This window comes from Pteronotus mesoamericanus, unplaced genomic scaffold, assembly GCF_021234165.1.
Source record: "Pteronotus mesoamericanus isolate MK-2021 breed Mesoamerican mustached bat unplaced genomic scaffold, CSHL_Meso_final contig_557, whole genome shotgun sequence".
Taxonomy (NCBI): Eukaryota; Metazoa; Chordata; class Mammalia; order Chiroptera; family Mormoopidae; genus Pteronotus; species Pteronotus mesoamericanus.
In genome coordinates this window covers 1,362,094-1,385,822 of record NW_026555200.1, presented here as the reverse complement: position 1 = coordinate 1,385,822, position 23,729 = coordinate 1,362,094, and the positions used below count along the sequence as shown (strand labels likewise).

The window sequence follows — 23,729 nt, the reverse complement described above, 5'->3', positions numbered from 1 at the left end:
CAAGCTGCACACAGACAAAGGCCACCTTTTGTTCACTGCTGCAGCCCCTGGGCCTGGCGCATGACCGCCCAATAAATGCATGAATAATTGGCTAAGGGTAGAGGAGGGATTCAAACCCAGCCTTCTCACTGTCCTCTGACCTCCCCTCGAACAGCAACCACCACCCTGGTGCTGGGAGAGGACTCAGTACCCAGTGCAGGTCTGTGGCTGTGCCTGATATTATGAGTTCTGTTTTCACACTCCACATCTCTTCTCCTGTTTGAGTGAACGTTTACCGAGCGCTTACCGGGGCAGGGCTGGGGGCGCTGCCAGAGCTCCGTGTCAGGCTTGGCGGGGCCTTTGGAGGGCAGGAATCAGCCTTTGTTCCCTGGTGTCCCCGGCCCAGCGCAGGTGGGCCAGATGACCGGGTAGGGCTTGGCCACGCTCCCTGGACAGTGCACATGGTTTTGGCTGGGCAGTGTGTGCTCAGAGCCTGGATTTTCATCCCACGAACTCCTCCCAGGATGTTGGGGGTGGTGGGGAGAAGGGGACTGCCCCAGTTAAATGCCCCTTAGGCACCGGCACTTGCCTTTCTGCCCCGCCCCCCACCCCCTGGCACAGGAAGGTAGGAAGGTTAAGAGAAGATGCTGGAGTCAAAGCAGTCTGGCCCCACTTCTGACTACTTGTGTGACCTCTAAGCCTCAGTTTCTGTATCTAAAATGGGGACAGCAATCCATACTGGCCATAAGGATCAAATGACAACGCTATAAAATGCTTAGCAGAGCATCAGGCACAAGCTAACCCGGCGTCATCACCGTCAGATGCAGGGGTGCCAGGAGCAGACACACGGCAGGCTCTGCCAGCCGGGCAGCCGGCTCGGGAGCGCCAGGTAGGAAACAGGCACAACCGAGCCAGTAAAATAGTGATTTTATTTGCTACACTGACAACAGCTCTGAGTGGCTTGGAGGCTGCTGTCTCTACGTGGGATGTCTGAACAGGGAGACGACAGTTAGCGTTTCCCCAAGTGGGGGCAGGAAGGCTGGGCCGGGCAGACTAGGGGCAGGAGTGTGACGGCCGCCAACCTCAGGGCTGGGACTGTCTCTGGAGACGGGGCCCAGTCGGTGGCTTGGAGGAAGGGAGATCCAGGGTCCAGGGTGCCAGACAGGGCGCACTATCCCCCGGGCCCAGTGGGTGGCGGCCAGGGCCGCTCGGCCAGCTCCCGCTCCAGCTGCTTGAAGCGCTTCTTGGAGGCCCCTTTGGGCCGCAGCCACCGCAGACAGTTGGGGAGGCACTGGTCCAGCAGACTCTGCAGAGCACAGGAGCAGCGCAGAGGGGGTGGCTGTGGCCGAGTCCCCCCTCCACGCGCCACTCCAGCCCCGAGCCGCAGCGGGTCCCACCTCTAGCATGAAGGCCCCCACGAAGTTGAAGGCGACCAGGCCCAGCAGCAGCAGTTTGAAGCAGGTGTCACTGATGTTCCTTAGCTCCAGTGGCCCCCGCAGGAGGCCAGGGACCAGGAGGAGGCCCACTAGGATGGAGGCCAGGAGCGCCAGGGCCACCAGGAAGGGCACTGGGGGCGAGGGAGTCCGTTAGGCCAGGGAAGCCCTGCACACTCACACACCAGCCCACTGGGACCCCCTGCCGCTCCCCTCCCTGTGCCCAGCCCGCCCACCACGCAGCAGCACCGTTGGTGTACAGCGGCTGGCGGAAGGGCGCCCCCTTGGACACGGCTGCGGCCAGGATGAGGTACTGGAAGCTGGACAGAGAGAAGACCACTGTGTTCTCATAGTTGGGCAGGTTGTTTGGTGCAGGCACTGTCCCATTCAGAGGCTCGAACCTGAGGGCATGGGGACCAGGGGTCAGGGAATGAGTGTGTGGCAGGCAGGGCAGGGGTGGGCTTGGGGGACAGGCTCCCTACTCACCAGGGCTGGGCCACCGTCAGGAAGTAGCCCCCCAGCTGCACGCCGGCCACCAGGGCCACCTGCAGCAGCAGGCTGCTCAGCACGGGCACACTGAGCAGCGCCCCTGGCGGCCGCGCCCGGCCCAGCACCAGCGCCGGCCCGGTGCGGCTCATGAGCACGGCCACTGTGGTGGTGATGACCAGGTCTATGGCCAAGAACTGCAAGTCGCCCAGGTTGGTGTTGATCTGCAGGCAGGGGAGGGAAGGCAGAAGGAACATCAGCCCCAAGTCTGAGAGGGGAGCCCCGCTCCCAGTCTGAGGACGCTGGCAGCCCTTCTGGCCTGGGGAGGACCGACTGATGGGACAGGCTCCCCCACCTGTGGGGGCGTCCCAGCCTGCGGGGGCCTCAAGCTCTGCCTTGTGGGGGAGCCCCTGGGTTAATGGAGGCCACAGCTCCTGCCCACAGGAAGCCCCAGGCTCCAGGTGGGTACAGGAATAGAGTCTAGTGTAAGATCAGCACTGCCAGACAATGTCACCAGCTTTCCACACGGGCCAGTGACACGTGCTCAGGAAAGGGGGTGAGACGCCTCTCCTCTCAGGGAAACAGGTGGGCCCACAAGAAAGGGGCAAGGGCCTTGGCCCTGCCCCACGCCCACCCCCACCTCCTTGCCCCTGCCTGGGCCCGCCCCAGTGCCCCCGCAGATGGGGAGCTCTGGAGGACAGGGATGAAACGCCAGCACAGGACCGCCCCCGCTCCTGAGGGCCTGCAGGCTCTGCGCTTTTGTCCCCTCATACCAGCCTGGTCCCTGAGCCTCAGGGGCCACCTCCACCACACAGCTAGAAAGTGGCAGAGCGGGACTTGAGGCCATACCATCTACACCAGTACCGCCGGGCTCCTAACCACCCCAGAGCGGCCTCGCCCTGGGCCTGACGCGGGCCTGCCCGCGGGCGCAGCGCTGGGCAGGGCGCCCTGCAGACACCCACCGTGTACAGGAGCAGCACGGAGATGAACTGGGTCAGGCTGTACAGGGCCATGTACTTGAAGACGCTGAAGGACGTGTCGAGGGAACAGCGGCCTTCCCTGGGTAGCGGGCGGGGACATTAGGGGGCCCAGGCTGGCTGATGGGCCATCCCTGCCCATGGGCCCTGCCCGCCTCACCTGATGACCATGGGCACACACTCGATGCTGGCCACGCTCGAGGTGAAGGGCGAGACCACGGAGGCCTCGGCCTGGGAGAGGGAGATGCCCACGTCCGCCGCCTTCAGGGCCCCGCAGTCGTTGGCGCCGTCCCCGCACATGCCCACGCAGTACCTGACACAGAGGGGCGGACGGGTGTGGCCCGAATTCACGGCAGGCTCTGAGCCTGTGAGGTGCTTCCTCATCTGTGAGGGAGCCCCATCCACCTCACGGCCCACGGGCAGAACATGAGGAAGGCTGTCCCCCTGCTGCCCGCAGGGTGCTGGGCGTACAGCCGGTGCTCAGTAAATGGGTGCAGTCACTACTCTGGCATGAGGGCCCCGGGGGAGCCGGCGTGGCTTCTCTCTGAGGGCCATGGCGCTCTAATGCCTGAGGTCGGAGGCAGGGATTCATGGGCTGGCCTGTCCCCCGAAGACCCCTCACCCACGTGCACTCACTGGAGCTTCTGCAGCTCACACACCAGCTCTGTCTTCTGCTCAGGAGCCATGCGGGCGAAGACAGTGCCCTGGACTAGGACCTGGGAGCACAGGGACAGGTGAGGGGCTGAAGCAGCCACCGGATGGGCAGGGCAGCCAAGAGGAGGGAGCAGAGCAGGGGGCGGTGGGGGGTGGCCTGGGAGGCTGGGGCCGCCCTACCTTGGGCAGTAGCTTGGGGAAGTGCTTCACGAGGACACCAAAGGTGGACCCGCTGAGGGCCAGGTGGCTGGATCGGGGGTCTGGCTCCACGGTGTAGCTTGAGACCTGGTCAGGGTCCTGGAGGCCCGGGAAGCTCAGCTCAGTGCCCCCTGCCCACCTGGGTTGCTGGGCCCTGGATCAGGTGACACGGGGCGGGGTCACTGGTAGGGCATGTGGCAGAACGCCAGGTCAGCCTCACCTTAGCCCCGTTCATGGCCACAGGGGACTCCACTGGCAGGAGCTCGAGGGAGGCAGGCTGGCCCCGCTCAGGGGGAGCGGCACGGAGGATGACCAGGCGCTCCTGGGGGCCCACCATGCCGCAGCTCTGGGCCACAGTGACTGCTGTCTGCAGGTTGTCCCCTGGAGGGGAGGGGTCAAGGTCAAGCTGCTATCCAAGGGGGCCGCCCTCACCCTGACACTTGCAGATGGGAGAGTTAAGGCTGGACAGAATCCATCTGCCATGATTGGCTGAAAGGGCTCCGGCAGGTCATCAATGTCCTTGAACCTCGGTTTCCTCGTCTATAAAATTAGGCATTGAAGGTCTTACAAATTGGGGGCCTGGGTTTGAGTCCCACGTATACTACTTAGTGCTGTGGGACTTTGCTGGGAAGTGTGGTGGGGGGGCAGGGAGAACAAGGAGGAAACAGACCCACTGAACTCCTCCATGTCACCCTGTGGAGAACTAGACCTCGGAGGGGCCGTCGAGCAGGCGGGCAGTCGGGCTGGAGCCCAGGCAATCCGATCCCGGCTCTGGGCTCTCCGCAAGTCACTCTCCTCCGAGCCTCACCCCCTTACCTGTCGATGGGGTGATAATGAGCACTTGGGCGAGATCCTTGTGACATGTCTAACAAGGACCTGGCCTGGAGCAGGGTGCCAAGAGATGCCCTAAGAAGTGCCGCTAGGTACCTTCTCCTGCGCCCTAAGGAGGATCTACTGGTACCTGTCACCATGACCGTGCGGATGTGGGTCCTCCGCAGAGCCTGGATGACTGCCGTGGTCTGTGGCTTAAGCAGGTTCCTCAGGACCAACAGCCCCAGGAGGCTCAGTTGCTGCTCCACGGTGTCCCTGCAGGGCGGGTCGAGGGATGATCAAGGCCCCTCCCCCAGCCCTGGGCTCTGCCTGCTGGCAGGCCTCCCTTTGTCCGCCCTGAGGCTTGGTTTCCAGGCCTTACCTGGCCAGTCGCTGAGCCGCCTCCAGGCTGGGCGTGATGGGCAGCGGCTTGCCCGCGAGGGCCACGACGCGGTAGCCAGCGGCAGTATAGCTTTGCAGTACCTCAGCGAAGTGGGTGGGCACTGACAGGCAGAGGCAGGTGTCACGGGGTAAGAGGGTCAGCACAGGGACAGAGCCTGGGTGCCTACCCCACTGTGTCCAGGCCGACTAGTGGACCTGGGGCCCGCCCCTCACCTGTCTCGGGGCTGCAGAGGCCAGCCACCAGCTCAGGGGAGCCCTTGACGTAGGCTTCGGGCTGAGCGGCCCCTGGCCACGCCACCACCACGCTCATGCGCTGCAGGGCCGATGAGAAGGGGAAGCGGCCAAGGATGCTGAGCGGCACCAGGGGCTCCACCTGCAGGGTTGGAGGGGCAGCTGAGGAGCTGGCCCGCGGAGCCCTCCCCTCCAGCCCCTCAGGCACCTCCTCAGCTCACCACACCCTGCAGCTGGGGCTCCATGACGGGAGGCCTCATCACTGCTAAGACCTGGGTCCCACATGCTGAGTCTGCAGCCAGCCCCTCCTCCAGGACCTGGGAGGCAGGCGGAGAAGGTTGGCTTCACAGGGCCGGGGTGCTGGCTTGGCCTGGGGCAGCCAGTCCTTGGCCCACAGAGAGGCAGCAGGAGAGAGTCAAGTTAGGCTTTGAAAGACTTCCTTAATGGGAGACTGGATACAACAGAAGAATGTGGGCTTTGGGGTCAAGTGGACCCGAGTTCAAACTCTGGCTTTGCTATTTATAAGCTGCTGGGTGACCTTGGACAAGTTATTCCAAATCCCCCTCAGCCTCAGCTTCCTCCCTGTGAAGGAGGCTTTATGCTCCCTTCCTCGGGCTATGGGGAGGGGCACATGAAACAGAGATGTACGACGGAGAGCCGGCACACTGTGGGTGCCGGGCACGTGGCCTTGGCCACTGACTACCGACGGTGGGTGTAATAGAGATCACCCTGGAAGTCCCAGAATGAAGAGCAGGTGGGCTTAGTTAGGGCCCAGCTGCCCAGAGGCAGGGGGCTGACCTGCTTGGCCTCCTCACCCAGCCAGTAGATTCCACCATCTTGAGGTCCATAGGGTCGCCCACTGGGGTGTCCTGGAGCCGGCTGAGGGCGTGGCAGGTGGCCAGTGCTCGGAGCAGGGGCCCCGTGGGCAGGCGGCGGGGCTCTGGGACCAGTGGCAGGAAGGCCTGCCCCTGCAGGGGCACCACACCCATCACATCCAAGCCATCCTCAGTGAGGGTGCCTGTCTGCAGGGGGCAAGGGGGCAGGCCGGGGATGAGGCCTGGGATGAGCTGTGCCCTGCTGGGCCGGGCGCCCACACCCCAGGCCAAGCAGGTCCCACGGGAGCCCCAGCGTCAGAGGGGGAACCAGAAGAGGTCTTCTCTTGTCTCTGGGCTTTTGCACATTCAGGTGCTCTGCTGATTGGCCCTCCCCAATCCCTGCTGTTTCTGTGCCTGGTGTCACTTCTTCCAGGAAGTCTTCCTTAGCCCTATGGTTGGGTCAGGCGGTCCTGACTGCGGGCTCCCACCCACGGCCTCTCCGCTACCCCATCATCTGTTCACTGCGGTACGAGGGAGAAGATCTGGTTGCACACCACACTTAAGGTAATTGTTGAATGAATGAATGAATGAGTGAGTGAATGAAAGGATGCCTGCGTTTCCCACATGTCCATGTGTTGCATGTCTGGCTCCTTTGATAGCCTGGGGGCTCCGTGAACCCAATCATCCACCAATCTTTCTATTCGAAACCCTCTACAGCCCCTTCTGCCCTCAGAATAACACCAAGCCTCCTCGGCCCCAGCACGTGGTCTGTTCCGCCAAGGAGCCACATTGGCTCCCTCCTAACCTCCCCAGCCCAGGCCCTGCCGCATCTCTGTGGGGCTCACCCCTCACTGAGGTCACCCAGGGTCCTGCTCAGGGGAGCCCTCCCTGACTGCTCTCTAAGGGAGCGACCCCCATGTGCCGCCACCATGTACCCCATTCGCTTCCTTCCCAAAACCCATTGCCACCCATGGTCGGCTGTGCTCCCTGGCTCACTTGTTCTGGTCGGGGCAGGCATACATGCACCCATGTCCAGGGCGACATCTGTGTGGGTCACAGATGGGTCCCCAGAAGCCCTGGGCCTGTGCACAGAGCCTCTCAGTGATTCTTGAACACGTGAGTTAATGATTTCAGACATTTTATCTTCGCCTGACGTGGGTGGTAGCTGGGGGAGGGCATCGAACCGGCCCTTGGTCTACGTTGCTGAGTGAAAAATGCAGGTGAGGAGGCCCGGCCGTGCTACCCGCGCCCCTGCCCCGTGCCAACCCTGCCCACAGCCCCCACCTTGTCGAAGCACACCAGCCGGAGCTTGCCCCCCAGGTTGATGCGCAGCGGGTGGATGCAGAAGATGCCCTGGCTGCGCAGCCGGCTCTGGGCGTAGAGTGTGCACACGGTCATGGCAGCGGGCAGGGCGGGCGGCACCACCACCGTCACCAGGTCCAGAGCCCGGATCACAATTTCCCTCACAGGCACCTGGCAGGGCGGGTGGTGGGGGGCACCATGAATGCCAGGGGCCAGGCTGCATGGGCCCCAGGCTCCACCAGGCAGCCACTGCCCGGCCCCCTGGGTTTCCTTACCCGGTTCCGGCAGAGGATGAAGATGCTGTAGATAGTGCCGAGGAGAGCTGGCGAGAGAGCAACGGACTCAGCGGGATTTGGGGTGGAGCCCTGGGGGCCGTGGTAGGGCGGGGTACAGGGTTCACTCACCCAGAACGGAAAGGGCAGCCACAAACTTCATGCTGTGTTTGTAGAACTTGAAGTTGATAGGCCGGGGATGTAAGATGGAGCTCACCAGCCCCCCTTTCACTGTGCAGAACCCTATGGGGAGACAAGGAAACTGAGGCAAGGTCGCTGAAGGTCAAGATGGGCCTTCCCGCCCTGACCGGTGTGGCTCAGTTTGTTGGGCATTGTCAGGAAAAGTGGAAGATCGCCGGTTTGATTCCTGGTCAGACACATGCCTGAGTTGTAGGTTTGGTCTCTGAATGGGGCACTTATGAGAGGCAACTGATCAATGTTTCTCTCATATCGATGTCTCTCTCCCTCCCTTCTCCTCTCTAAAAATTAAAAAAAAAAATCTTGCCAAAAAAAGGATGGGTTTTCCACTCTACTTGCACCTCTGTTGTAAGACACAATGCTCCAGGGTTAAAGAGCACTCAGCTGGGGGTCCTACAGGACAGCCCACAGCACCTGCCTACCCCTAGGGTTTGTTAGAAACTTGATGAGTAAGTCAGATCTGTGGCCCTGGGTCCTCTTCCCTTGTTGCAAGAACCTGCTGAATGCACAGTAGTCCCCCCTTATCTGAGGGGGACACGGTCCAAGGCCCACAGAGGATGCCTGAAACCGTGGGTAGTACCGAATCCTACACACGCTGTTTTTTCCTACAGGTACACACCTTTTCCCTTAAGAGAAGCACCTTAGGGCTTCTCTTCAGCGTACTCGAACTGCCAGCATCACCACTCTTGTGCTTTGGGGTCATTATTAAGTAAGGGAGACCGAAACACAAGCCCTGCGATATTGCGACAGTCAACCTGACAACCCAGCCGGCTACTAAGTGACTTAACGGGCGGGTAGAATATGCAGCGTGAATGCACTGGGTAAGGGGATGGTCCGCGTCTCCAGTGGGACACAGTGGGAGGACGTGGGTTTTTTTGTGCTACTCAGAACAGTGTGCCATTTAAAACTAACGAATTGTTTATTTCTGGAGTTTTCCATTCAATATTTTCAGGCCACGGCTCACTGCAGGGAACGGGCGCCAGGGTGAGGGGCCCGTACAGCACAGCCCCCTTCCTAGGGGGTGGGCCCCCTCCTGCCCGCCACACCCCTGCCCGCTTCAGCCAGCCCCGAGCCGGGCAGCGGTGAAGACGGGTCCCGCCTGTCCCACGTCACCTCTCTTCTAGGGGCTGGGCCCAGCACCCCTCCCTGCTGCCCTGACTCCTACCTGTTCGGGTCACCACCGCTAGGACGTGGGGTCCCACGATGGCCCGGCCCTGCAAGACGAGAGTCCCGCAGAAGAGTGTGTGTCGCCTGTGGGTCTCTGGGCAGTAGGGCGCTGGCCCTGCCGGCAGGGCCGTCTTCAGCACTGGAACGCTCTCCCCTGGCAGGGATGTGGTGTGAGGCCCACGAGGGCCTCCAGGCCCCTCCGTCCCACCAAGACCAACAGTCATACACAGAATTGTTTCGTCAGCCCTATGGCTCATTTTTAAAAACAAGATTATTGATTTTCTTAGAAAGAGAGGAAGGGAGGGAGAAAGAGAGGGAGAGAAACATCCATGCGCGACAGAAACATCAACTGGTTGCCTCTTTTACGCCCCCAACCAGAGACCTGGCCCACAACCCAGGCATGTGCCCTGACTGGGAATCAAACTGGCAACCTTTCGGTTTGCAGCCCTCGCTCAATCCACTGTGCCACACCAGCCAGGACAACCCTAGGTCTCATTAACTTTCATAATCATGTGTACAAAAAAAAAAAAAAAATATTCACTGTCTCCAACTTACAAAGAAGGACACTGAGGCTCAGAGAGGGCAAAGACCTAAGACACAGCGACACAGCCCTGGAAGGGTGTGTGCCAGCCAGTTAGTGACCAGGAGCTGTCTCCTGGGAGAGTCCAGAGTATGCGTGTGCATACATGCACACAGTGCAGGGTGCAGGCTGCGGGGAGACTTTCTCCTCCTTTTGGAATTCTTTCATAGCAAGCTGTATTATCTTTATAATTTGAATCAATAAAGATATCGATACAAGGGGACTTGACCACTGTAAAGCCCTGAGCTCCCTGCCTAGCAGAGCAGCGATCCCTTACTGGAGGCCCGAGGCCAAGGTTGTTAGCTGAGAGCAAGAGGAAAAGGAAACTCAAGCTACGAGCTCTGATGCCGGGCCGAGGGGCTTGGCGCAGGGCATGACACGCAGGAGACCGTGGGCCGGGCGCTTGGGCTGACCTGTCAGAGCGCTCTCGTTGACCATGCACTCGCCAGCCACCAGGGCGGCGTCGCAGGGCATCATCCCGCCCTCTTCGGGCAGCACCAGGCAGTCTCCTGGCACGAGCTCGCTGGAGTCCACCCACTCCTCCTCTGTGGGCAAGCGGAAGCCTCAGCGTGGCCCCAAGCCCCCGCGCCTCCCCCAGCCTCACCCTCTTCCCCAGCTCTCACCTCCCCCAGGCCGGCACACACACACCCGCATGGACAGCTTGACCATGTCCCTCAGGGTCTGGCTTTGCTGTGAGCAGGAGGACAAGCAGGGAGAGGGTGGGTGGAGGCCCCTGGGGGCCCACCTGCCCGCCCTGCCCACCTCACGCCACCCACCTTTCTGGTCTTGTAGAGAGACAGGCAGATGGACACGGAGGAGACGAGGAAGATGCACAGAGCGTACCAGTAGTAGTGGTCGGCCAGCCACAGCCCGATGCTGAAGGCCTGGAACCCGTAGTAGGGATTCAGCGCCTGGGGGTGGAGGGAGGCAGTGTCAAGGCCCTCGGTCCCCAGGGCAGCCCAGCCACAGGGAGCAGAGAGCCAAGCCCTGCTCCTGGACAGTCCCCTCCAGGTGTCCCTCGAGCCCCCAGCTTCTTCACTCTAAAGAGGACACGGGCCTTCACAGGACAGGCCCCCGAGAAGCACTTGCTCTAAGTGTCACACAACAGTGACAGCAATTCCACCAGCTGGATGCTACCACCGGCCTCCATTCCGCAGATGAGGAAACTGAGGCAAGGGAGGGTTAAGTCACTTGCCTAAAACCCCAGAGTTTCCAAGCGGCAGACCAGGGTATACGTCAGACCAGACCCCTGGGCTGCTGTGCCTTTCACAGGCGTCTGCCCGGGCTCGGAGGCCTGGGACGCTGACAGTGTCCTCTAGAGGTGCCAGGGTGGCTGGCTTCCCTTTGTCCCTGTGTGACCTTGGCTGTGCCTATTCCTGCTCTGAAGCTCGGGTTCCTTGCATGCGAACAGGGTCCCCACTCCCAGTCCCTATCCGTGGAGAATGGGGAGGATGATGCATGGAAAGGCGCCGCCTCTGCAGTGAGGAGTTGGGCAGAGGGCAGAGGGCAGGGCCTGGGTTCGCCTCTCGGCCTCTAAGCCCCAGCCTGCACCAGAGGCCCCGATTCCTCGCCCTGAGCTGATGGGTTCTGGGTCTCAGACGCCTCTACCATGGGGAAGGCAACGGCTGGTCTGGCCTGCCACTGTGAAGTGGCCCACACAAGGCTTGGGGACAGCCCTACCTCATCCACCAGCAGCTGGGGATAGGACTTGACCGGTACATTGATCACGTTGGGGCCGTAGATGGTCTTCCTGTAAGAAGAGAAGGGGCGAAGCCATCAGACGAAGGCGGCTGTGGCCACTGGACTCTCTGGGGGTGCTGAAAGCTCCTCATTTTACAGCTGGGGACACCGAGGCCCAGAGAAGGCAGGTGGCTGGAAGGAGGCAACAGCTGGCAGGAATGGGGGCAGGACAGGCGTCCCCAGCTCTCAGGGCCCCTCTGGTCCAGGGCAGCACACACCTCACGGCTTGGTCCTGGAGGCCGAGGCCGGAGCGGGAACGGTGGATGTCGTCACATGTGCGGCCGCGGTCCAGCAGGCTGGGGAGGAGGGGACACTTGGGCAGGTGGCAGGGCCTGAGCTCCACACCCCCCCACCCCACGTTTGCTGTGCTGTGCTCCCGGGAAGAGGTTCACTAAGTCTGGGCTGGTCTCTCTCCAGGTTCCTCTGACTGGGCCCACACCCTCTCAGCAAGGAAAGAGAACAAGGAGAGACGATCCCATTTAGTAGTGACGACAGCAGCGAAGATGCCCTAGGAAAGTCACTGAGCCTCTCTGGGCCTTGGGTTCTCCTCCTCCACAATGTGGGGGCGGGGACAGCACCCGCCCCTCAGGGCTGCGGGCGGGCTCAATGAGAAAGTCGTGCCGAGTGCGTGGACAGTGCCTGCACTGACTAAGTGACACACCTGTCGGCGACTTTGGCTGCTCCTGGGTAGCAGGGGCTGCCAGTGCCGCCCCCACTTCCCCTCGGCACTCCCCTCTGCAGGACGCAGAAGCTACTGCCAACACCTGCTTCTGCCTGAGCGCTGCTCCCGGCCGCGGGCGCTTGCTGCCCTCAAAGCGCAGAAGGGCTCGTGGCCCCGGGGCAGCCCAGCACCAGCAAGGGAAGGTGACGGGCCGGGACCCTAGCCTCCTCACTCTGTGTGTGGGCCACCCCAAGGTGAGCACTCTACACAGGACCAAAGAGATCCCTGAGGGGACCGAGCTCTAGGCGCCCACGACAACTACTCCCCTGGCAGCCTGACCGGCCCACCTCGCTTGCCCAGTGGTGCCCACCTTCCCGGCCAGCTCTCTGCATAGAGTCCCTGTATCAGGGTCTGCTTCTTGGTGCTCAAGCTCAGATGTGTTGGGAGGTTACATTTATCAAGCACTTAGTAGGTGGCAGACCTGGGACCAGCCCTCAAACAGACGGTCTGAGTCTAGTGTTCCCACCTGGGCCAGAGGCTCTACAGGTGATGATGTACTTTGCCCTTGAAATAAGCCCAGGAGGCAGGGGTTGTCCTTCAGTCCTGTTTACGAGGCCCCAAGGCCTGCAGAGGCTGAGTGACATGCCCACGACTACAGGAGGCCGAGGCACAGAGCTGGGAGGGAGTCCGGGACGCCCGCGCCCTGCCACCTCCTCCGCCCAACGCAGCGCCCAGCACCGCTGTGGGAGGCGGCATGAGCGTGTACCTGACTTGGCAGAAGGCCTGCTGGGCCTCTATCCAGACATATCGCTGGCCCCGGAAGAGGTAGTACCGCAGCACCTGCCGCTGGGTGGGAGAGAGGAGAGTCTGGGCTCGTGTGGGGTGGACGCCGGGACCAGCGCCACAGGATAGGGCGGGAGAGCAGCGTAGAGGCGGTCAGTCAGCATTCCCGACATTTGGGACAAGAGCCAAAGGTGCCCGGAGAACTAGGACCCTCCCGCCCGCTGCCATTGAACAGAGTGTGGAAGTAAGGCTCAGAGAGGGGCAGGGGCCTGTCCAGAACTAACCTGTCCACTTGCTGCCTCTTCACTGCCCTGGAGCTGGGCGGTGTCCTTCCACGCACCCTCAGGCACTGCCCCCACGGCAACCTGGCTTCGGCCGTCCTCCGCCTGGGCCTGTGGGGGCAGCTCCAGGCTGGGGAGGGGCATGGCGGTTACTGTTGGGCCCTGGGAGCTACCCCAGCGCCTCTCCATCCCCAGGAAGCCGCCCTCCCGTCCCTGGGATGGGAGGGACCAGGGTCAGAGCCTTTGTGCGTGGGAGACCAGGACACAGGGGCTTCTGGAAAGGGGCAGCGGGGCTGCCTTACCGGCCCCCACTGATGGCCTCAGTCTGCACCCGGACAGTGTGGAGCTGCCAGGAGCTACCCTGCAACGCGGAAGCTTGGACTCAGTCCAGGAGGAGACCCCTCCCCTCCCAAGTCCCCCCTCACAGCCAGGTGGTGCCTTCCGGAGGAGCAGGGATCATGAATATGGATACCTCCTCAGAAATGACCCCCCACCCCAGCCGCCCCGACCTGCCCCTTTTGCCCACTGCCCAGGTGGGAAAGTTGAGTTCCGGAGAGAGCAAGCCATGCAAGGTCCCGTGAACACTTAGCAGCTAGGTTAGGCTGAGAACCTGTGTGCCTCCCACCCCCCAAACCTAACCCAAGACCACCTTTCCGCAGCTGCAGGCTGTCACCGCTTGGCCTCTCACCTCTTTGTCTCTTATTTCGATGACGAGTGTTTCGGCGCGGGCCAGGTTGCATGGCTGGGATCGCAGCCGCACCCCCCACACCGGCTTCCACCGGAAGAGCAGCAAAGGGATCCCTGCCATCATCCAGACCACGACGTGATAGCCTATAACCCTCCATGGACTCCCACAGTAGCCGCTGAGCCTCTGTGGACACGGGGGTGGGAAGGCCCAGGTCGGGGCGGGGCCGGGGACAGAGGAGGAAGCCAGGGTCTGGGCCGTCCCAGTGTCGGGCCCCCCGCCCCTCTCTCGCCCACATACCACGGATGAAACTGAGGAGCTGAGGGGATCTAGAGATGTCTCTATCGTCAGGGTCCCATAACTGGCGGCCGTGCTGCCCACGAGAGGGCTGCTGTCTGTGGACAGAAGAGAAAATGTCATTTGGGGGCAGGGGACTCCTCTCTCTCATTTCTTTAAACACAATAAGCAGCGTCATTTTATATAAGCTGGTGTGATTGAGCCAACAGCGCCAGTCTCCCTGGGCCGGTTACCTGGCTGCTCTGTCAGTTCTCACTCACAGTGTCTTGCTTCCTGCGTGTCTGGTGATTTCTGACTGGGTGTGGGCCCAGAATTGGGAGACGGGGCCCGGAGAGTACACTGAGCTTCCACAGCGCTCACACACCCCGCTGTTAGCCTCCTGGGAGCTCCGCATCCCACCTTCCCACCTGGCCCCCGCCTGGAGGCCAGGATCAGCCGCTTGCCCTTGCTCACGCCCAGCACAGGCCTGGCAGCACGAAGGTGCTGCGAAGTCCGGTCTGGGCTCAGGAAACACGTCAGGACTGCCTTTGAGAGCAGCCCACTGCAAAGGTGGGAGGGGCGGCGGGGGAGGAACCTGGCCTCTGGCAGGGTGGGGCGGGGCAGGGGGGGGTGCGGAGAGGCAGGGTGAGCTAAGCAAGCCCCCAGGACTGTGGAGAGAAACCACCGCATCATGCCAGGGCCCCACTGAACACTTCCCAGGTGTCCTTCTGTGAGGAAGGCCCTACTATCATTCCCACTTTTCAGGTGGGTAAACTGAGGCTTGGGGAACAGCAGTAGGCTGTTGCAGACGCTCTTCTTCCTCCTGCTTGCCCTCTTGTGCAGCTGTGGTCCTAGCAGGGTAGGGCGACAGTGGGTGTTCTGGGGCCCCGAAGTGGGTGGGCTCACTGCTCCCCCCTGGGGCAGCCTCTGATGGGGCTCCTCTGGCTGTGATCCCAGACCACGTGAGCCTGAGCCGCTGTCAGGCATAAAAGTGCCCGGGCCCTTTCCAGACCAGCTGGGGCACTGGCAGAGGGGAGACGTGTTTCACAGGAGCCTCTGGGAAGCTCAGTAAGGCGGGTAGGAAAGCTGGGCGCGGGCGGGGGCCGCGCCTGCCATCATCCTGGGTTCCCTTCCTCCCCTTCCCCAAACAGAGCCCTGCAGGGGCCTGACCTAAAAACATCTACACAACAAGTCCAGGGTGTCCCAGGCAGCTGCCACTGTCAAAACATCCCAGTCCCTCAGCTGCTTGGTCCCCAAACACTTGGGCTTCTGCAGCTGAGCCCAACAACCCATAATAGTCAACCTTTCCTGTGCAAACTCTGCTCCTGACTCTTTTTACATCGTTAACACCATAACCCTGCCATGTAAGCACAATTATTATCCCCTTTTTATAGAAGAAAATGAAGCTCTGAGAGGTTAAGTTACTTGCCCAGATCACACCAAACAAGTCATGGTAGTGCAGGAACGCAGGCCCCGGATGGCAGACTCCAGGGTGGCTTTTGATCCTTCTGCTTTACCACTTGGGAATACCCTGAGGCTTGGGGCCACGTGTCCCCCCCCGAGGCCAGGCAGTCTGTCTCCCTTCCCAGCCCCCACATCTCCCTGTCTCCCAACGGTGATAATAATTACTATGGTAATGACCATAATTAGAGCAGCCAACATACATTAAGCACCTCCCAGGTGACAAGAGCTCTAAGCTTCTGCGTAAAATAACCCATTTAACCCCCTCCAGGCACACGATGAGGGGATTTGCATTCCCCATTCCACAAACGAGGAAGCTGAGGCTCAGAGGCGCAAAGACCCCCAAGTAAATGGTGGAGCAGGAACTCGGGACCCAGGTCCTGTGCTTTCCCAGCCTGTGCAGGCACTTTCAGAAAACAGGCGCATGCCCTGCACCTCCCGAAGCCTCTCTGATCCCTTGGCTTTAAAGCCATATTAGCCCAAGTCCCACCTATAGTCAGTCACTCCTCCATCCGCCCAGGTGACTCAGAAAGCAAATGGAGCCACCAGCTCCAGGGGGAGAGAGACAGACAGACAGACAGACAGGCGCGCGCGCGCGCACGCTGCAGCTCTCAGCCACTGCGGCCTCTGGCCAGGGCCCTCTTCCCTGGGGCTCCCAGAGACCCCGGCCTGGGTCCTGGGGAGGGGGAGAGGTTGTCCTTTTCAATCTGTAGGCCCGGCCAAGTCCATCTTGTGAGTGAGGCTTGTGGGGGCTTCGTTTCCTTCTTTTCTTGGGGCTGCTCTGCTCTGGTGTGGCCCTGGGGAAGCTCAGGCAGGCTCCAGGCCTGGGAAGCAGAGGAGCAGACATTCAGGACAACTGACAGTCTGTCTGGCAATGCTGGGGTCTCAGGCCCTTGGCCACCAACAAGCCACAGCCCTCTTCCTGCCCCAATTCAAAAGGCTGCAGACCCAGTTGCTCCTGGAGTCCTTCTGCATTTTGTGCCCGAGACCCTCGCCTGCCCTGGAGACCAGCTCTGAGTGGGGCAGGCGGGTCGTTTCTCCTGCCTTACAGACTTTCTCCAGACATTTCTGTGGCACGAGGGCAAGGAGCACCTCAGGTTATCAGGGTGCTGACACAGCCCAGGCCCTGCTCCGACGGCTTCACATCGGCGGATTCATTTATCCCCATGAAGCAGGTACTAACTTTATCCCTATGCTACAAATTAGGAAACTGAGGCGCAGAGAGTCGCAGTAACTGGCCCAAAGGCCACGCAGCCAGCGAGCGGTGGGATGTGGCTCTAGACCGTGTGACTCTAGGGTCCATGCTTTCAACCAGGGCCCCTCTGTCACCATCATCATCTCCATGGCAATTGGGCTCCTGGCTCTTAACACACAAGCCGTGTTTTTATTTACTTTTATTTTTTTCAAGGCAAGCACCTTAGCCTCTCTGGGCTTCCACTTCCGAAGTCTAGAATCATAACCCTGAGGCAGCTGGCACAGGAGGAAGTGGGAGCCACTGGGGGGCCTGAGGTCCCAGATGCTGGGGCCTGCGCAGGCTGGTGGCTGCGGCTTCCCTGCCATGGGGGTGTGGCTCTGCTCTGACCCATTTCTCAGGCTCCTCTCCACTTCCCTGGCGCCCAGCCTGAAACCTCACAGCTGTGCCACTCTTCCCACACGCGCACCAGACAGCATCTCCCCGTGCCTTAAAACCCTCCGGTGGACAGCTCCCCGGGGACGGGAAAGAAGCCCGTCGCGCGCTGGGCCCACGCGGGCCCACATCGTGCGGGTGCTGAGCTCATCGAATCCTGCAACAGTCCTGCACCTTCTCCCCTGTTACAACTGAAAGAACCGGGCCTCGGGGAGGCGCACAGACTTGTCTTGCAGCTGGAAAGGGCCTGTCTTACCCCAGCGTCTTCTCTGCCCATCCCACGCTGGTCCGCCAACACCCATCTCGACATCAGGCTCGCATGGGTGTCAGTGGCCATCCTGCTCACAGGGCCCGACACAAGGCTGGGGCTCGGAGCCACTTACTGGGTGAATGAGTAAATGCCCGCACATCTCACTTGGGAGGGACGGTGCCAGGCGTCGCCATGCCCGTCTCCTGCTCCTGGGTCAGCCAGCTATGAGGTGCAGAGGTGTGAGACCCTCCTGAAGGGCCCTGCCTGGGGCCATCTTGTGCCGCCCCCACTTTGTCACTTTCCCCAGGTCCTACCACACATCAGTCACTGTCATTTTATGTGGATGCTCTCCCACTCAACCTCAGGAAGAAGGAAGGGAGAGGAGCATGAAGGACAAAGTCACCACTATGGAAAACTCTGGTCTCCAGCCCAGGCAAGGTCAAGCCCAGGGCACCCTCCCCTCTAGGGCACAACTGCTCTGCGGTGCTTCCTTCTCTCTATGCACATCTCAGTCTCCTCCCGGAGTGAGGGGAAGGGCAGGGAAGTGCCTGATCTCTCCGGTACCACCAGCTCAGGCCAGCCCAGAGCAGCCACGTGCAAGCTGCATGGGACGAGATAACTTTCATAATTATATGGCTGTTCTGAATAAAAGTGGCTGATCTCCATGCCTAACCCTCTGAGGGTGGGACTGTTATCCCTATCTTACAACCTTGGAAACTGAGGAACAAAGCTTCAAAGTCCCTCGTCCAGGGTCATACACCTTGAAAGAGGAGAAAAGCTGGAAATAAGTGGCTCTGAATGAACACATTCCTCAAGGCTGCCCCAGGAAAAGCATGGATTAGGATCCCGATTTAAAGGGAGGCACAAACAGATGGCCAAGGCCAAAGCCACCCGGCCTGACTCTGCAGCCCTGGGGCAATGCTACAGGCACTGCAAAGCAGAGGGCCTGGAGTCAAAGCCATCTGGGAACCTCTAGTTTCTCTAGTTTCCTGCGGAAGCCCCCGGCTTCCTGCTGCTGACCTGGCAGCTGCCCAGGGAGGCCTCCCTCACTATCGTCTCTCTGAGGCCAGAGGCTCCTCTCCCCTGCCAGGCTGGGGGGCGAGGGACAGTCAGCCAACAGCACCCTCATTCTTGGATCTGTAGTTCAGGGGCCATCTTTCCCCAGCCTTTCCCCTCCCTTATCCTGGGTGTGCTCTAGGCTTTGAGGGTAGGGCTTGAGGGGGCAGATGGGGAAGGGGAGACCAGAACCCAGGGGTCTGCAGCTGCAGAGAGGGTGCTCACGTCCTGGTGGGCCCTTTGCTGAGGTCTGGGGTCTGAGTGACTCACAGGGCGATGAGACCCTCCTGAATAGGAAAGGTCTATTGGCTCCATTCTCAGCAAGTGGAATTTAAATTAGACTCTGGAAAGGATGGGCCTGGGATGCCTGTGATAAGTAACAAGAAAGGCGTGGTTTTGGACCTGGGTGTTGATAGGCTTCCTCTGGGGGCCTGAGTAAGGGGATGGGAGGGGCGTTTTGTGCCCCAGGACATTTTCAGGTGCTCGGAAGACCGAGCCAAGAGGAAAAACTGCCCAGAGGCCCCGGATGCTGAGGCCTCCACGCCTCTTCCCCCACCCGGACATGTCACACTCGCGGAAGCAGGTCCAATGGGAGAGGGGGCGTTTCCCTGCGCCCCGCCACCGCGGCCCCCGCTGCCCAGTGACTCCTTGCACAGGCAACGGGAGCTCCCCCTCCCAGGATTGTAGGAAGGCGGGGAGGGAAGGGCTCTGCGCGGCGCCATCCTCCGGCTCCTGGAGTCTCTGGGAAGGACCCCAGGGATGACGCCTCGGTGACGGGGGAGGGCCCGGGCGCGCGACGCCCCCGGGGTCGTTTCCCCGGCTCGCGACCCTGCGGTGGGGTGTCGCCTCATAACAACTGTATCGACGGGCGGCCCGGGGACCGCGCCGGGTTTCTGGGAGGCCGTGCCGCACACTCACCTGCGCTCATGCTGGTCCCTCGCGCTCATCGCCGGCCACGGCGGGGGCGCGAGGCGGAGGGCAGGGGAGCGGCGAGGCGGCCTGTGAACCTGCTGCTTCTGGCGGCCGGGAAGGTGCCGCAGTCGGATTCTGAGCACCACCAAGCCCCGCCCCGCCCACTGCGGCCGCACGTCCGCCCGCCGCGCCGCGGGGTCTGCCGGGACTTGTAGTCTGAGCCTCCTCCTGCGCACGCGCAGACACAGAGGCGCGACTGCCCTCAAATACACGCTCGTGCGCGCGCGCACAGGGGGAACGCTCAGGGAATCCACCCTCAGACAGAGAGACAGACAGATTGACAGAAGGGGAACTCTCAGGGGATCAGATAGGACAGACCTCAGACACGGGAATACAGAGGCATACACTCAGAGAAAAGCTCAGATGCACAAACCAAGGACACCGCAACTCTCCCACCCCATACCAGCTCACAAACAGGAGACGTGTGACACTTAAGACTTAATAACCTTCAGACACACACTCAGATAGACGCCCAAGACGCAGACACAATACACAGATTCACACAGGTGAAGCTGACCTACACAGTGGTGGGACACTTAGGAACACAGACAGAGCAACCCGCACTCACCTGCCACGGCCTGCCACTTGGAGTCAGTCCCAGCTGCAGGTCATAGCGGTCATGGGCTATGCATGCGGGTTCAGGGTGGCCTCACTCTCTTCCAGGCTCTGGGACCTTGGGCAAGACAGTTAACCTCTCTGGGCCTCATTTCCTTTTCTGTTTTTGTTGGGGGTGCGCATTTCTTCATTTGTAGGGTGCTGATGACATCAGCAGTGCTTACTTCGTAGTTTTGTGAGGGTCACGTGAGAAAAAGCATGCAAAGCACTTGGGACCGCGCTTAGCCCTGCTCAGTGCATGCCAGAGAAGGAAGACATGCCTGCCCAGAGCAGCATGGTCAGATGTGCCTCACAGAGATATGGGTGAACACAGGGAGGCTCTGCGATACTGCACAGGAGGCCTCCAAAATGCCAGAGAAATAGCAAAAGCATAGAGCAGACCCCAGAAGCCTCATCTCACACCACGCACAGGTGGGGTCCATGGAGGCCCCTGAAAGGCACCAGAGACGTCATACCTGTATGCCGTAGTCATCATGTGGCCCTACAGTGACAGACACAGATACGGTGTTCTGACCCCGGGGTCAGTGGCCTCTGGACTAAGGACCTCCAAAGGTGGAGGGTGGACCAGAGTCCCCAGGCCCTGGGGCAAACCAGGGAAGGGTCAGGTTGGAGCCAAGGCTAGGGCTGGGCCTGACCCATCATCATTCATCCAGTATGAATTTCTGGAGGGCTGGGCACTGTTCCAGGAGCTGGGAACATGAGGGTGAACGGAACACCTGGGAGCAGCCAAAGGCAAGTAGTGGAAAACTCCCCTGTAACCTATTGTGGAAGAGCTAGAAGGAAACAGAGCTGTGATGGAGAGTCATGGTGGGAGAGAGACTGCGGAAAGGGAAGCAGGGAAGGCCTTGGCCTTCCTGATGGTACCTGATACATACCGAGGACTCGGTAGGTACATTTGGCAAAGGAGTAAAAGTTGGCAGGACTTGCTGATGGACGGACAGGGTGTGGAGGCACAGGACTGTGTGTGGAATCAAAGATGGCCCCCAGGGTTTTGGCCTGAGTGGCCTGGGCACAGCGGAGTCATTTACTGTGCTGGGGCAGGCTGCTGGCGTAGCAGGTTGACCACGGGGGTGGGGGAGGGGGGATAACCTGTACTGGCCTCACTCATTTTAGGTGAGAAGACCTGTTTCATCTGCAGATGATGTTTCGAGTCGGGGCAGACTGCTTATACCTTCTCAGAGTCCCCATTTTCTCCCCCAGGGCTTAGCCCAATCCCTGGCAGGCCACTTACTTAACCAGAGGAACTCAGGCCCCTCCACGGCAGGCAGGGTGGCTGGATTTAGAAAAGTGGCTCTCTCAGGTGGCCTTGCCAAGAGGCCGTATGGCACAGCGGCAAGGGCCTGGCGTCTGGCACCAGGGAGACCTGGGTCTGGATGTGCAGCAGGTGCTTTCGGGTTGTGCGAGCCGCTGTCCTCATTGGTGAAATGAAAGCTGTTGAGAGGATGAAATAAGGCGGCAGGTGCTTGATAGACCTGGTTACTTTCTTTAGATCCTGGCGCTGGGCTAGAGGCTTCATAAAAGAGGGCGCTTGGAGACTGCACGGCAAGACTTGGCCCCTCATTCTTCGTATCGCTAATGCTGCTTGGCATTGAAGAGGCTCCATCCTCTGAGCCATGTGGGAGGACCTGCCCCTTGGCCCATCACCTTGATGGGGCAGGAGGCCAGAGGAAGCTTCCCTCCAAACCACAGAGGATGTGGGAGGCCCTGCTATCTGTCCAAGTTTTACTTTTGGGGAAGTGGCTCTCACTGTGTGGTCATTGAGCCGTCTGCGGGCTGGGCTCCCGTCACCTGTGGGCGCAGATCGATGGCGGAACTTTCCTTCCAGGGCGGCTGCTCTCTTGGGGGTCCACGGGAAGGCCATGATGTGCCTGGCAAAAGGCTTGAGAAGTCACTCATTTGGCCCGGTTTACTCTAGACTCGAGCATTGCTTCACTTCTCTATTTTTTTAGATTTCACTGGATTTTTGCAACAAAAGGGGTTTTCTTACCTAGTGACAAACCCCGTGACAAGATTCTGGCTGTGTAGACACACAAAGTGGAGTTTCAGCAGTTCGTTCTGGAGCTTTCCTGGGCAAAGAGGAGAAGGGGCTGGGAGAGAATTTGGGGGTCAGTTGGCAGCACTTCCTCCCTGCACTGAGCAGTCCATGCGAGTGTGTCATGAGAGCTGAGAAACAAGCATCGTTATTAGCCTTGCACAGAAAAACTATCCTTGGAACAGGATGTCTCTATCTGTGGCCAGTGAGGCCAGAAATATACCAACTTGTCCAGAGGGCTGGGAATTAACCACCTTTGAAGTTCCTGCAGCCTTCAGCAGAAGACCTTTCACACAATAGGTGTTAGAGACAAATCCGTTAAATTGATTTCATGAGGCATTTGCTCAACTGCAAGTTAGATGCTTTTCACATATTTTTTGAAAATTGATATATGTTAAGTATTCATTTATTTAAAACATTTTCAGCTTTTCTGAGGTATAATTAACAAAATTGTAAGCTATTTGAAGTGTATGAGATGATGATTTGATATACCTACACTCTGTAACCCTCCATCAATCGATCCATCACCTCACATATTTAGTGTCTTTTTGTTTTGTTCTGTGAGAACTTACATTTACTCTTATTTAGAACCACAATTCTGAGAGGTGAATGCTGTTAATGCCCATTTTATGGGAAAACACAGAAGTTTGATAACTTGCCCAAAGCCTGGTTAAGAAGAGATGACTGGCTTCAGTCTGAGAGAAACTCGAGGCATTTTCACAACATTATTTTTGTGCGTGAAGGTAGATCATCTGGACAGTAGGGACACAGAAGTAGCATAAAGGATATAAAATACTGTTTTTTTCTGGTCGGGTCCGCGGTTTTCTTAGGAGAGTCCTTGTGACTGCTGAAACGGAACATCTGCCTGCAATCCAGGGAAAGATTAAATACACAGTAAACTAAACTCTCAGTTGATAACATATTCCAATTTAGCTGGAGTGTGAATAGAACGAGAAGTGAACTACAGTTGCAAACTTGACATCTGATGAAACCGGTTAGGAGTGGCAACTGCCCTCCGTACCCTGCCTCTTACCAGTCGCTGGGGTTGCTGGACTCCTCTTTGCAGGCCATGCAGTTATTCAGGAGAAACACCCGTCTTTCCCTAGGATCTAGACCAGAAGCAGAGTCACATTTTCCATGAATCCAAGGAATGTGACCTTCCTGGGCAGAAGCCAACGAGGTGCGGCTTTTGCCTTACCGCCCTCCCCGCCCTGGTCGTGGGTGTCTGCCTGAGGTTTTTCCAGCTCTTTTGAATTTTGAGCTTAAGCACCGGAGGCCTGTGTACGGGCGTAGTGAGATGGTCAAGAATTCCAAGATGCTATTCTTAAGGGCAAAGACCCTATTCTCTAAAATTCTAATTCAATGCTTGTTCTTTTTTTCTTAGTGACCGCAGTTCCTAGGTGGCAGGGGACAAATCTTGTTCATCTTTACACCAGTGTTTCCTCTGGGGGTGCTGGAGAGCAGAGCTTTTGAATGTCCCCTTTAAAAAGCCAGAAATGCAGCCGACTGGAGCTCGTTGGGCCAAGCCACCCCGAAGGCGTCCGATCTGCAGAGCTGAAAGCCAGGAACGCTCATTAAGGCTCATTCTCAGGGAGGCAGACGTTTTTCTTAGCTGCCTGCCTCCTGACACAAGCAGCCCCTGTTCGCTGGATGACTTCACTGCTACCACTTAAAAAGCAGCCTTGGGATAGTCCTGAAAGTGAAAATAGGGTCTATCCCAATGTGAAATAGCGGGGGAAATGGTTTAAGTTATGGTGCACCTACACTATAGAGCAAGTAACCAGTG

General features: G+C 59.5%; 1 protein-coding gene across 6 annotated transcripts; it reads right to left on the bottom strand.

Moving 5' to 3' along the window:
* Nucleotides 1-895: 895 nt before the first annotated feature.
* On the bottom strand, nt 896-19,398 carry ATP13A2 (ATPase cation transporting 13A2). 6 transcript variants are annotated; one of them, XM_054579675.1, is made up of 29 exons: nt 19,243-19,398; nt 13,955-14,049; nt 13,658-13,840; nt 13,272-13,330; nt 12,973-13,099; nt 12,672-12,751; nt 11,463-11,540; nt 11,185-11,254; nt 10,281-10,415; nt 10,128-10,194; nt 9,918-10,049; nt 8,923-9,078; nt 7,692-7,802; nt 7,563-7,609; nt 7,270-7,458; nt 5,986-6,192; nt 5,392-5,487; nt 5,153-5,312; nt 4,920-5,040; nt 4,689-4,813; nt 3,948-4,108; nt 3,710-3,826; nt 3,512-3,591; nt 3,036-3,188; nt 2,861-2,957; nt 1,899-2,122; nt 1,662-1,813; nt 1,377-1,546; nt 896-1,285 (listed from the first exon to the last, which is right to left on the bottom strand). In XM_054579675.1, the coding sequence occupies exons 1-29, from the start codon at nt 19,250-19,252 to the stop codon at nt 1,151-1,153; spliced, it is 3,537 nt and encodes a 1,178-aa protein (XP_054435650.1). In that variant the 5' UTR covers nt 19,253-19,398; the 3' UTR covers nt 896-1,150. The 6 variants fall into 6 exon arrangements, 5 of the variants coding, with proteins under 5 accessions (XP_054435650.1, XP_054435653.1, XP_054435652.1 ...); XR_008529663.1 differs by having other exon boundaries at nt 1,149-1,285; nt 1,649-1,813; XM_054579678.1 differs by lacking the exon at nt 5,986-6,192.
* Nucleotides 19,399-23,729: the final 4,331 nt, after the last annotated feature.